Here is a 12,995-nt window from a genome sequence, read left to right as displayed (position 1 = left end):
GGAATTAGGCCTTGTTAATTTTTATGTTCCAAGGTTTGGGGTTTGTTCGTTGTAGTTGGGTTTATTGTGTTTCAGCGACAAAAGAATTTTCTTTATCTTTTATATCTGAGTTTGGATGTATTCATCAATCTCCACTTTACAACTTTAAATTAAATATATTTTTAAATCTAAGATCGTCCAGGACGTCTACATCACTTTTTGTTCAAGCGAGGATGACTAAGCCCATCAACAACCTCGAGCATAGAAGTCAATTTATCAATCTATCAATTCAACCTCAAAATGTCCTCGAATTCTCTTCCGTCAGTTACCACCAAGACGGTGCCAGGTCCTGCCCCTAATGGCATGGGAAATGGTCTGTTCGCGACCGAGGATATCAAGGTCGGTGGGGATGTCGTGCATGCCCAGACACCTTTTGTCGCAGTTTTGGATTCCTCGCGTCTGGATGATACCTGTTCCGGCTGTTTCGGAAAACGGCAGATGCAAGAGGGTAACGCGGATTTGAAGGCTTGTACTGGATGTCGGGTGGTTAGGTACTGTGATCGGGTGAGTTCTACAGCTGTGTTGTTTCCAAATTCGATGTATCCTCCAAGTCTGAAGCGTTTCTATCTTTCAAATGTCTGTTCACAGCTGACTTTTCACGCAGACCTGCCAATCAAAAGATTGGAAATTTGCCCATTCTATGGAATGTAAAATCTTTCAAAAGCTCCAGCCTCAGATCTTGCCGAATAATGCCCGTGCTTTACTGCGCATGGTCTTGCGGACTGGGAAAGGAAAGTGCTCGGCTCAGGAAATGGGTGTTTTCTCCAATTTGGAAACACATATTACCGAGATTCAGCAGAATCAACAGCAGATGGACCGTGTCATGCTCACGTCTAAAGCTGTCAAAAAATATTCGGAAACCGATATGACTGAGGAAGCCATATCCGCTTATGCTGCCAGGGTATGTATCTCTCGCGGTCAGTCGATACTTACTAACAACTAACAGCTGGATTTAAATTCCTTCAACCTTACAACAACTCTATATGACCGCATCGGTCTCTATTTCCACCCATATGCAGCTTTAATCAACCACAGCTGCGACTACAACGCAACAGTCGGCTTCGACGGTGAAGAACTCTACATCAAAGCACTCAAGCCCATCAAAAAGGGCGATCAAATCTTCATCTCCTACATCGACACCACGACCCCCTGTCATGTCCGACGCGGCGAGCTCTTAGAACGCTACTTCTTCACCTGCGAGTGCACGAAATGCACCAACGCCCCGGAAACCGAAACCCTCTCAACAACCCAAAAAGACGACCCAACAGCCCTAGTCGACGTAGCTGAGCGAGAAGCCCTTCAACTCCTCCAAGCAGCCTCTACAGAATCCCCAGAATCAGCAATCAAATCTCTCACTTCCGCCCTAAGCCTCCTAGCCAACCACCCAAATTGGCCCCTAACCCGTCAACCATACCCCGAGCTCAGAGACCAGCTCATCCTCTCGTACCTCGCCACAAACAATTATAGCGCAGCTTTCATCCACGCCGCGATTCGCTATCTACGCGTTGATCCCGTGCTCTACAGTCCCGCGCATCCTATTCGACATCTCCACGCGTGGATCTTGGCGAAATTGGCTATCTATCTCTCGCAGAGCTTTGAGACTAGTGAGCTTGACCCGGTGAGGTTGGAGGACTTTGGGATTAATTTCCACTTTGTGCTTTGGTATATTCTTGCGGATTTGGCGAGTCGGCAGTTGGAGAGTTGTACCGTTCCTGGGTTTAGGAGGCTTGTTGCGGCGAATTTTGGTCAGGTTAATGAGCAGTTTATGGCACAGGGGATAGATTTGAGAAATTCACAGGCTAAGGGCTTGCTTGCTAGTGCTTGGGGGAATCTTGAGAAGGTTGTGGAGCTTGCTTTGGAAAGGGAGTAGGGGTTAGAATGTTTATTGATTCATAAGTCATTGGAGTTGCTTGCTCTTATGACTTCGTCACTCTAATCCCATGTCTCACCAGAAATTCTCTCTCACCATCTTTCTCTCGAAACACAATCTTTCATCGAAGATCATGCCATTTAAATTCCGAGGCCACAATTTTATGAAATCAGAAATTATATACAGACTTTGAAATCAAATTCAGAACCTACTCAAGATACTCATTGGGAATGTAAAGCGGCATCGAATCTTCCCAGATAGTATCAGTAAGTAGAGTCTTGTTCGTACCATCATAATTCATGACCATAATCTGTCCATAAGGCTGGAAAGTGTTGTCGAACAAGGAGCTTTCATCCTTAAAGCCGTACATACCCGTACTCCACATGATACGACCATCGTGGGACCAGACAGCGCTAAGGAAAGTCAATATACATTCTAGCGTGGGAAAGGAATAAACGTACTGTGCATCGTTGGACAAACTATCCGTAACACGAGTCAACTCCGACCCATCAGGACGGATGGTGTAGATATCGAAACGATCCTCATACCAGCGGGATCCATACGAGATAGTCCAGTTGTTGTTACGGGTGAAAACGATCCTCTCACCATCAGGTGACCAGCCGGGAGTGTTATCCCAGCCTTTCGTCAGACTGTGAGTTTCGCCCGTCGTGAAATTGTGAATTTTCAAACCCTCCGGAGCGCCTGTATCCATGTTCCACTCACGATATACGTAAGCCGATCCATCAGGGGACCAGGAGGGGAATCCTGAGTTGATGGATGTATTGTGCGTTAGGGTACTGAAGGAGGTACCATTTGCGTAAGCGTGAATAATAGCGGCGGGAAGAATGGTACGGTCAGCGAACCAGCCGCCGAAACCGACCAGAAGCTCGGTTCCATCTGGGTTCCAGGTGGGTTGGAAGGCGCCTGCTTCTCCTTCTGTGAGGTATTCGACTTCGGTGGTGTTGCTGTTGGAGTAGATGGAGTAGGAGTTGAGGGCCGTGGTTACGTCGTTGTAGAGCGTGTCCGAGGTGACTAGGGAGCCGTTGGCACTGCCGAGGACTTTTTGGGTACTTGCGATGCGGTTGACGACTGTGTTGTGTGTGGGAAATACGTCCATGTAGCGGTAGGCCCAGTCGTTGTCGTAGCTGAATAGCTCTAGGTCGGCGGCTTGTTGGGTCCAGTTGGGGATACTGTATACCACCTTCGATCCGTCAGGAGACCACCAGGGGTCACGGAGGTTGGTCAGGTTAAAGGTTTTGTGGGTAGAGTCGGGCTTTGTGTAGTGGATTCCCTCGTAGCTTCCAGCCTTGATGAAGTAGCCAATGTTGCTAGAGTTTCCAATGTAGTGCTGACCAAATTTAGGGTAGCTGCCGGAAGTGTGGGCGACGATGGTCTTGCCAGTAGCAAAGTCGACACTGTAGATTTGGGATTCAATGAACTCCTGCTGTGCGGAGACACCATGAGCATAGTAGGTGTTTTCCCGAGTGATGTTATTATAGATGACACGCTTTCCGTCGCCGGAGAACTGTGGAGTGCCAAGTGCATAACCGTCCTGGAAAGCCAGCTTGCGGAAACCACGGCCATCCTTTTTGACCACATACAGACCCAGGTTCTGTGTGTGCTCCCATCCAGTACCGTTACTGTGACCAGTCCAGTCAGTGTCACGGTCAGAGCTGAAGGCAATCCATTCTCCGTCAGGAGACCAAGAGGGACGAAAGTGACCAGAGGGCCAGATCTTGCTGCTACGGGTGGCAGCAGTATCAGTCAAGTTGTGCGCCAGACCAGTTTTCAGATCTTTGACCCAGATATTGGTTGTATAGTTACCCTGTGTCGACACATAGGCAACTTGACTTCCATCTGGCGACAGGACACCAGCGTCTTCGACAGAGTTTGTATCAGCAAGGATCTCTAGCCCTGTTCCATCCGGCCGCACGCGATACAAATCGGACTGACCAGCTCCACGACGCTCGCTCGTGAAGACAATCCACTCGCCGTCTTGTGACCATGAGGGGTGGTAGTCAAAGGCATTGGTCTGGTTGCCCATCAATTGAGTCTTGTTGGTGCCATCGGCATTTGCAATCCACAACTGTGATCCCGATGGTCCAATACGGTTCACTTGAAAGATTAGTATAGATATCCATTAGACCCGGAGGTATTCACTTACTATAAAATATACCTTTCTTGCCCTTAATCGCTCCGCGCTTGGATAGCTTGAGACCATGGGCATCTTGCGCAGCAGCTTCAGCAGCACGCTTTACATACGGACAACCTGGGGCGGCGGCAGCGGCAGCGGCACGCTCTGCATAGGGGCAGCTTGCAGCACTAGAGACGGCTGCAATGGCTGCAACTGTAATAGCTGCACAGAATCGCATATTGCCGAGTTGGGGGGAAATAAAGTAAACAATGCCGTTGTCTTCCCAATTATGGAGAGGATTGACCCAGATATAAGTATGAAAAACGTCCAGATGTTAGCATGGACTATGCCACTTAAGGTACTCGGGATCCTCCTCGGCTTTTCCGTAGAAGGGGCTATCCAATTCTGCAAACCAAGAAGCATTGGGAAGGCGTATATTGGGATCTGCACTTGGCACGCGACGGCGCTTCCAGATGTCGGCTATGCTGGCTGTCCAGCAATTCTGCACGCGGAATCTTTTATTGGGTCATGGTTTCGAGCAATGGAATTTGGAGTATAGTAATCATCACCTTCCGGAAATCATGGCCTGTGCTCCACAGTTTACTTGATAAGTCGGATGTGGACTTAATGGCCAAGACATAGTTAACCAATGAACTTTGCAGAAGATGAGTTTTGGCCGCAGTCTTGTCGATCTTTCCCTAAGGGACTAACACGCAGCTTACGAAACAAGCTTAGGCAAATCACATCCTCATCAAGGAAGCAAGACCGATCTTAAAAGCAGTAAAATTGGTAAAATAGAATGTTTTCTAAATTGTCTCCGAACTATATCCTCTTCAACTACGAAGCATGCATGGTCGGTTTAGACTTATAGGACTGACTATCCCTGGTTTATGTGCTCCATCTACAGTAACCATGTCGATATCGTCAATCTTAATAACGACACCATTTCGAAGACCTTTTATTATCCCCAATGATGTTTTCTCTTGGCTTACTCAAGATCTATGTAGCTAAGTAGCCGAAGCCTGAATATGAATGTTAGCATGTACCCTTGGCATCTCCACAGCGTGGGTCAACCGTGCGGACGTCCGTCCGAACCCGCGAGGGTCCGTGGCGTCAATTTCTACTTTCCTAGTACCTGCATCTGCCAAAAAATAGTACAGAACTCCTGATAATACCCTGATTCTATTAGGCATTGCCTTTCTTGGACTTGCGGAGACTGTGGCGTACCCTTATCTTCGTTGCCTAGAATGTATGATGTATGACCCTACTTTAAGTGAATTAGTAAATTGGAAGCTCAGTCACCCTGATCAATTCTTTAAAAAGCCTCTGACACTATCTTTGACTGATACCTAGGCAAGTCTGGCTAATCACCAGAAAGAAAACGCAAGGCTCTTGGTAATATATTCATGCAAGGATCAATAGGTACAAGAAAGTAAGACGGTCAACTAGTCCAAAGCATGCAAATGCTATATATACAAACTCAAATATACACCTCAGGGTAATGATCTAGGTAAGCCACGAAATTTAAATGAGACCATCACATCAGACTTGTGCGACCTCCAATCTCATTGCCTGCTTCACCATTGGGCATCTCGCCGTTACGCCCGACCACAAACTCTCGGTAAATACCCTGTAAACGGCGACGCTCTGTAGAGCTAATCGAGGGACGGGTAGTATTGAGAGCACGCTCAACATGCTCCCACTGGACAATAATTTCGTCGCGGAGCTCATCCGCGGACTCTCCGTTAGCCTGAGCTGTAGTCGCCGGTCCGGAAGGAGCGCCACTCTCGAGCTGGCGCTGACGGCGTCGCGAGTTCTTGATTGCATCTAGCTTCGCTGCAACCACGGCTGGAGCGGGCATGGAGACTTTCCCGGACGCCTCTTCGGAGGGGGAGTATAGGAATTGGATGAATGACCTGCTGGAGGTATTGGTGGAAGACTTTGAGACGGGCTTCGAATTAGCTTTGGGGTCAGAGGTGCGGTCACCCAGTGCGTCATGCACGGCTTCCAGGTGCGCATTGTACACCACGGCTTGGATATCGGCACCGGAGAATCCTTCGGTCTGGGCCGCGATTTCATCAAAGCGAGCTGCAACCTCGTCACTCATCTTCAGCTTTTCACTGACGGCTTGAATGATGTCGACCCGGTCTGCATGTGATGGCATATCGCAGAGCAGAGATTTGTCCAGACGACCGGGGCGAAGAAGAGCCGGATCGATCAGATCTGGTCGAGAGGTCGCAGCCAGGACATACACGCCAGAGAGACCCTCCGCTCCGTCCATTTGGGTAAGAAGCTGGTTGACCACACGGTCAGTGACACCAGTGGAGTCATGGCCACGCTTGGGAGCAATACTGTCGAATTCATCGAAGAAGAGGACGCAAGGTCGTGCAGCCTGTGCTCTTTCAAACAGGTCACGAACGCTCTTTTCACTGGCACCGATGTACTTATTCAAGATCTCAGGACCCTTGACACTGATGAAATTCAGGCCACATTCACCTGCCACAGCACTGGCCAACATTGTCTTACCACAACCGGGAAATCCGTACAGAAGAAGACCGGATCGCAGCCGCAAAGGGCATTGCGCAAAAATGGGCGCATACTTTGTAGGATACTGAAGAGTTTCCAATAACATTTTGCGGGTCTCAAACAAGCCACCAATCGCCGAGAAGGTAGTCGTAGATGAAGTAAGGGTGACATTACGAAGAGATGCCGGAGTAAACCCCTTCAATGCGCTTTCAAAATCTTCAAGCCCAAGAGTGATCATCTTGGAACCAGAAGAGAAATCCTGAACGGAGCGAATCAGTGCCTCGTTACGAGTACGAGCAACCAAGAGCACCAGATCGCCGGGCATATAACCATCAGTCTTTCCAGCAAGTTCAAGGAAATCCACATCCCTACTGAGAACAAAGCCATCTCCACCGGAAGAGCTGGGCCGGCTTCCAGGATTTGAAGGATCGAGCCATGAATCTTGCGTTGAAGCACTCGTCGAAGTACTGGTCGTCCGTACATGACCATTGAGAGCCTCGGTAGTTCGATCTTGGCTGGTAAGTTTCTCCAACACCTTCCGACGGCCGTCCTTGTCAGGAGCTCTCATGTTGATAATCTCCCGAACGACATGGCCACCAATAATCACATTGTTCAACGACTCCTTGGCCTGCGCCGTAGCTAGCAAGACAACAGAGGAGTTCATGGAACAGTATTCGCGAACCATGGAGCAGATGACCTCGCTGTTCTGACGGCTGCGCCCGTTGTCTCCACCGACCTGCAATTCCGTCTCCATAGGACACAATTTGTCAAGATCATCCAGAATCACAACAGATTGTCCACCAAGACGGGCACACCAAGAAGCAGACATAAAAAGGCGATTCAAGACCTCTTTGATGTTCGAGATGCGTGTCTCGTCGGTCACAAGCTTACGACAGGAAAAGTACTTGACATTGAAGAGGTGATCCTTACGCAAGCGATGTGCCAGAAGGTGCGCAAGCGCTGTCTTTCCAGCCCCAAGCCCACCAGTCAGTAGGATAGATGAAGACTTTGTCAGATTACCCAGAGACTGGGAGATAATAGAATCGATTCCTACCAGTTGGGGAGCAATATCTGGAATGGGATCATCCGAAGGTAGAGCCGATGAGGCCGAGTCCGACGGTTTGGGTATCTCGGCTTGCACCTCAAGATTGAGGATAGCTTCAGAGCCTAAGAACCACCCAAACATCGACTTAGTCTCATCCGGTCCTCCCTTCAAGGGGGGATCAAATCGCAGGATGGCTCCATCAAAGGAAGAAACAGCAGGGTGGTTTTCGACTTGGGGTAAGATCATGCCGTCGGTTAATGGACCTGAGAACAATCCAACATCGGACCCAGTACTGCCGTAAATCACCTTCAGACGTTCGGCCAAGGCGTCCCGAGACGCCGCGGTGTCCGACCCGAACTTGAGGCCGTCCTTTTTCTTGGAGGCATCAAACATGAACGGATACACCTTGAGCGTTTTGACTGCTGAGCGATGTAGTTGTGGCGGAGCGGCCTCCACGCGCACAATCCCTCCCACCATGTTCTCTGCGCCAAGGGCCGTACAAAGTAACGTAGACATCGCCACGTGCCGATTGTCCGGAGCATCTTCCCAAGGAAGAAGCTTTGCTACCAGCTTATTGGTGGGTGATCCGGCTTCCTGAGATTTCTGTTCCTGTTGGGCTAGTTGTTGTTGAGGATCAACTGGGGGCTTGAGCCCTGCAGGCTGCACAATCGAGACACACGCCCAGCTTGCGCCTCGGAGTTCATGAGATGCCAACAGATCTGGATCTACCCAGACGCGAAGACCATCATTCTCATCCTCGTCCATTTCAGCATCGAACAGCTCCTCGGCCGCCCGACGGTCCACGCCTCTGAGGTACAGAGCACCTCGGCTGTTGGGGTCAGACCGACTGCCCTTCGGGCGGACTGTGCTAGAAGCACTCCGGCCGCCAGTGCTCTTTCTGCTGCTTCCAGCATTGCTTCGACTGTCCCCTCGAGACGATTTACCAGTCTTGGATCGGACTTTCGGGGCAACAATGACCTCGGCATCGGGCGCAATCTTTGCGAACGGAGAAGTTGCTGACGGTGTGGGGTCGAGGGAGGTTACAACGATATTCGCGGTGGATGTGGGTGAAAGATGCAGTGCAAGTGGATGCATATGCTCCGACTGCGCCGCAGTGTAGGAAGGGTTTGGGAGTGCGCGGATCTGTGACAACAGATTGAGTTCCAGGAAGGTAGCATGGAGTTCGATGACTATGATAGACCAGGTCAGACAAGAGTATAATGTTTGGTGATTCATGTAGACCTACTTTCCCAGTCCTCTGGTGTCAATGGCTCAATATTGATAGTATGCGCGACAGGCGGATCGAGATGCACGAGTAGCCCGACCTACAAGGGTTAGCAGTGCATACGAGCTCAGATATGATGGAACCACCTTCTGCCCTTCAACCAGACCAAGGAGTCTCCCGAATGTCGTGTCCAGCTCCACGGTGGATACCTCCTGCTGCTCTCTGTTGTACCCGGTGCTGATACCGTCGCGGCTCACAACCGGCGCAAGCCTGCGCTTGCTCGGCATGCCCGTCCAGCCCAAGAAACATGATCGCTGTGGCGAGACTGCATTGGTATTGCCAGTTATGGACTTGAATTGTAATTCAATTATGACATTCTGGGCAGTCTGCAATCACATGAATTAGCCGGGAAAGCGGGCGGGTGTGTCTCAAGAACTGACTGTGTTTGCATTGACCAGCAAGGAGACAAGTGATGGTGGTAGATTGACGAGGCAGTTCTTCAAGGGAATAAGGGCGACTTCTGCCGTCGTTGAGGGCTTCTTGGGGGCCATGTTCAGAGCTGTTCACAAGAGTCAAGACGGAGGTGGGGAACTCCGACAGGCATTCTGGGGTACGGGGCATTCCAATGTTTTCACCGCCTAGGAATCGGACCTCGGCTGCACCTTCGGCATCTTTTGCCTCGAAAGTTGAATCGGGATATCGAATACATATATTTAAAGTTGAATTTGACTTGAATGCGTTGTCTTACTCAGAAACCTCGAAAGTAAGGCTTGGGACTTCTATATGGGGATGATCTTTCTTTTACTCTGGAGATGGGTGCTATACAAATGAGGATTAAACCTACATCATACATATAAAATGAGTTGGATAGAGAGCTAGTAAAGACCTAGTACTATAATACTTGTGTTTTTTCACTCTATCCGGAGATATGAAAGCCGTACATACCATCACGTGTGACGTGAAAAAAATTTTGTCGTTCACATTTACATCCAAAGGATAAAACAAGCGCGTCTTCTTCTCCAAACTCCGGTCACTGACCAAAGTATTGATGAAAAGAAATCCACAAAGTGGAAAGGCCAAAAATTATGCCTGTAAAGACCCAAAGGCCTTTAACAAATCAGTCTCCCACGATGTGCAATGCAGGGACCAATCTGTGGTGGACCGTTTTCATGAATCACGGCCACCCAAACAAGTTGAAATGTGTCGAAGAGGAAACCTGGGACTGCAGAAGCGTATTTATACCCAAAGGAAAACGCTAGTTAAGCGAGAGGTCATGCCAATCAAACATTGAAAAGGGTAGTTCCGGGGTAATTGAAGCTCTTCCAAGTGTAGTGTGTGCATCATGAGGCTACTATATTACCCCATCTGTGCACGCTCCACCCCGCCCCACTGAAGAGCCTTGATGTAAACAATGCATTCAATATTGAACTTCTCCAGATCTAGACCGGTAGTATAGGCAAGTTTAGCTAACATCACCTTGCAGATATTACTGACTATATATGGATTATGTAATTAGTCTAAACCGCTGAGCCTCAACTGAATCCCCACCTTAACGACCCACTCAACATCGAGACTTCAACCACGTGCTCGTATAAATTTAGTATCTGTTGGCGTGTTCTACAGTGAGGGGGTGCTCTGTGTAAATACTGCCTGCTGACTCTCTGCAACATTTTGACATGGAATCTCTCGAGGGTCAGCTCCAGTTGACGACAATATGGACCGATACAATAACCATCGACCACCTTCCTCTATGTGCAGCTCGATCAACTCTGGTCTCAGTCATTCTGTGAATACTGTCACGCCACCCGCTTCTCCTCCAGCACATCCACCGTGTCCACTTGGCCCACCGAGCAAGCGCGCATCAACCGGTGCGACAAATACAGGCCCAGGGTCCCACGGTGTGACAGTGGCTGCGAGTTACTCACGTCAGCCTCATAGTAATGATATTATTGAAGCTGCAAAGGTCAGGGCTCAGGATGAGCAGGAGATGCAAAATTTACTTCACAGTGTTCAACTATCCTGCCAAATCTGGAATGCCGAGATCGAACCCGAACATGAGACAAATGATCTCTGCGACTGTGCAGTCCACAAATACTTGAAACGGAAGATCGATCGCCTTCAAACTCAGGAAATGTGGTCAAAAGCCGTATTATATCCCGGAGAAAAGCCATATCACGACTGCAATCACCTGCGTCTGTTCAATAACAACCCATATTCGACCGAGATCATCTCGCCTTACGGTCTTCCAGGTGCAACTTTATCCGGAAAGGTCAGGCCCGATCCACAGAACCACTCCACATTTCTACAACAGACAATAGCACTAGATTCGAGTCTGAACTCGAAGGCACAAATCGCTGTCCAGGCCCAGGAGCCATCATTTAATATCTGGGATCTTGAACAACTAGAGTCTTTGGTAACGAATATGGCCATTTCACGCACCTTAACGAATAGCCCCAGCCCAAATGACAAGCCGTCAAAACGTGCAACGTTTAAAAAGGCTCTGTCGGTTAGGACTTCTGACGAAAGAGCCGCGGGTAACCTGAAAAAGAAGTTTTCTGGAGGATTTGAGCGCCGTGAAGCAATCCTCGCAGAGGAGAATGGTCGATGGCAGGACGACTACGACAGACATGTTGTTGCGATCTACCAGCAAACTGTTGGAATAAGCTCAAAAGTCCGAGAGCTTCGAACACATCGCCCTCTTCAATATCTTCACCTTCTACGTGCAGGATATTTCGAGCCCATTCCTATATCCTGGCGCGGAGACACACAGGTCTGCAATCCTCTGCAATTCTCTATCAATTCTGCTGTGGGGTGGAGAGGAATAACGCCTGCATGGAGGGGCTACGACAATACTGCCGAAGAACGACTGTACTGGACTCTGAGCCATCGAGATGGAGGAAGTGTTGTTATAAAGCCAGACATCATCTCGGCGCTAGACATGGCTCGCATACGATTGGATTCAGCAGTGGAGATACCGCCGGCATATCATGATCCTGATGATACATGTCATGTTCAGAATACCTCTCATGGCTACTCAAAACAGGTCAAGTCCATTTTCAGATGGAGTACCCCGATATCGTCCACTGATGAGACAATGATTCTATTGGATGTTTCGGGGTCGATGGATTTCAACCCGGCGCGCCCGAGCTACAACAAGTCTCTCATTACCGGTTATGTCAAGACAAGTCAACCAAAGAACAAAGGTAAATATGGGCATATCTTGTCTCTGCATATCAACCTAACATTGCTGTGACAGATCTCGCAAAAGCGATGATTCATCGCTTTATCGACGCCTTGGGAAATTATGATCATGGATTGCAGGGCTACCCATTGATAACTTTCTCCTGTCAAGCAAACTACTTGGGAGCTGTCAATGGATGGAATATAAACAAAATGTGGGACAATATCGAATTCGGTGGACGCACTCGAGTTATGACAGGGTGGGAGAAGACAAAGGAGTTACATTTCCTAAAACACTCCGCGACAGCAAACTACCATCCGATCTATGGGTGGCAGCCAGGTCCAGAAACACCCAACCTGCGACTCCTTCTGATACTGGACGGCGAAGCAAGCGACATGGATGAATTTGAACTCGAGCTTTTGGGCCTCTCCTGGGCGTATACTACCATATTCCTGATTGGCGTCGAAGGAAGTCTAAATCACCACCGTCATGCAAACAAGTTACAAAGGATCAGTGAGATAAATCCTCGAGTATCATTTGTTGAAGCCCAAGGGAATATCGCAGAGCGATTCGTTTTGCACGAACTGCTCAAACGACACTTGGGCCGCGATCTGTCAATGGCCGAGTTTAGAGATCTACAGCATTCCACGGCAGAGTTACCCTCGCCCGAGCAAATTCGGTATGATAGGCGCCAGTCAGCCGTAGCCCAACTTGAACAGGTACCTGTCGAGCTGCCATCGCTGGAAGAGACATGGCACTGGCAGATGCAGCAGCATGGTCCATCAAATATACCATCCACACCATTGGTTGAGCTACGAGCGGATCGGGATCCGATTGAACTACCTACGACTAAACCATCCTCGCCTCGATATACTCCATTTCCTCCTCGGCCACCTTTGGGAACAGGTAGCCTACCACGTCTGCGGCCCTTGAATCATGAATAATCATCCATACGGACCCTTGGAATTAAAGTAT

The 12,995-nt window shown here is 49.1% G+C and overlaps 4 protein-coding genes across 4 annotated transcripts; 2 read left to right on the top strand and 2 right to left on the bottom strand.

Annotated features, from left to right (window-relative positions):
• Positions 1-279: 279 nt before the first annotated feature.
• N7520_000171 (S-adenosylmethionine-dependent methyltransferase) lies at positions 280-1,909 on the top strand (the record flags this gene model as incomplete). Its single annotated transcript, XM_057134106.1, has 3 exons — positions 280-543; positions 644-940; positions 986-1,909. The coding sequence occupies 3 exons, from the start codon at positions 280-282 to the stop codon at positions 1,907-1,909; spliced, it is 1,485 nt and encodes a 494-aa protein (XP_057000042.1).
• A 208-nt stretch (positions 1,910-2,117) lies between these two features.
• On the bottom strand, positions 2,118-4,281 carry N7520_000170 (TolB family protein; the record flags this gene model as incomplete). The annotated part of the gene is made up of 3 exons (XM_057134105.1): positions 2,118-2,322; positions 2,371-4,024; positions 4,074-4,281. The coding sequence occupies 3 exons, from the start codon at positions 4,279-4,281 to the stop codon at positions 2,118-2,120; spliced, it is 2,067 nt and encodes a 688-aa protein (XP_057000041.1).
• A 1,299-nt stretch (positions 4,282-5,580) lies between these two features.
• pex1 (AAA family ATPase peroxin 1) lies at positions 5,581-9,390 on the bottom strand (the record flags this gene model as incomplete). Its single annotated transcript, XM_057134104.1, has 4 exons — positions 5,581-8,804; positions 8,861-8,939; positions 8,986-9,225; positions 9,280-9,390. 4 exons carry the CDS (start codon positions 9,388-9,390, stop codon positions 5,581-5,583), a joined length of 3,654 nt encoding a protein of 1,217 aa, XP_057000040.1.
• Positions 9,391-10,553: 1,163 nt separating this feature from the next.
• N7520_000168 (vWA domain-containing protein) lies at positions 10,554-12,964 on the top strand (the record flags this gene model as incomplete). The annotated part of the gene is made up of 2 exons (XM_057134103.1): positions 10,554-12,042; positions 12,096-12,964. The coding sequence occupies 2 exons, from the start codon at positions 10,554-10,556 to the stop codon at positions 12,962-12,964; spliced, it is 2,358 nt and encodes a 785-aa protein (XP_057000039.1).
• Between the last annotated feature and the right edge of the window lie 31 nt (positions 12,965-12,995).

Source organism: Penicillium odoratum (assembly GCF_028828045.1).
Source record: "Penicillium odoratum strain IBT 22623 chromosome Unknown utg000001l_segment0_segment0, whole genome shotgun sequence".
Lineage (NCBI taxonomy): Eukaryota > Fungi > Ascomycota > Eurotiomycetes > Eurotiales > Aspergillaceae > Penicillium > Penicillium odoratum.
The sequence above is the reverse complement of the archived record's forward strand: the minus strand, read 5'-3'. Positions and strand labels throughout refer to the sequence as shown.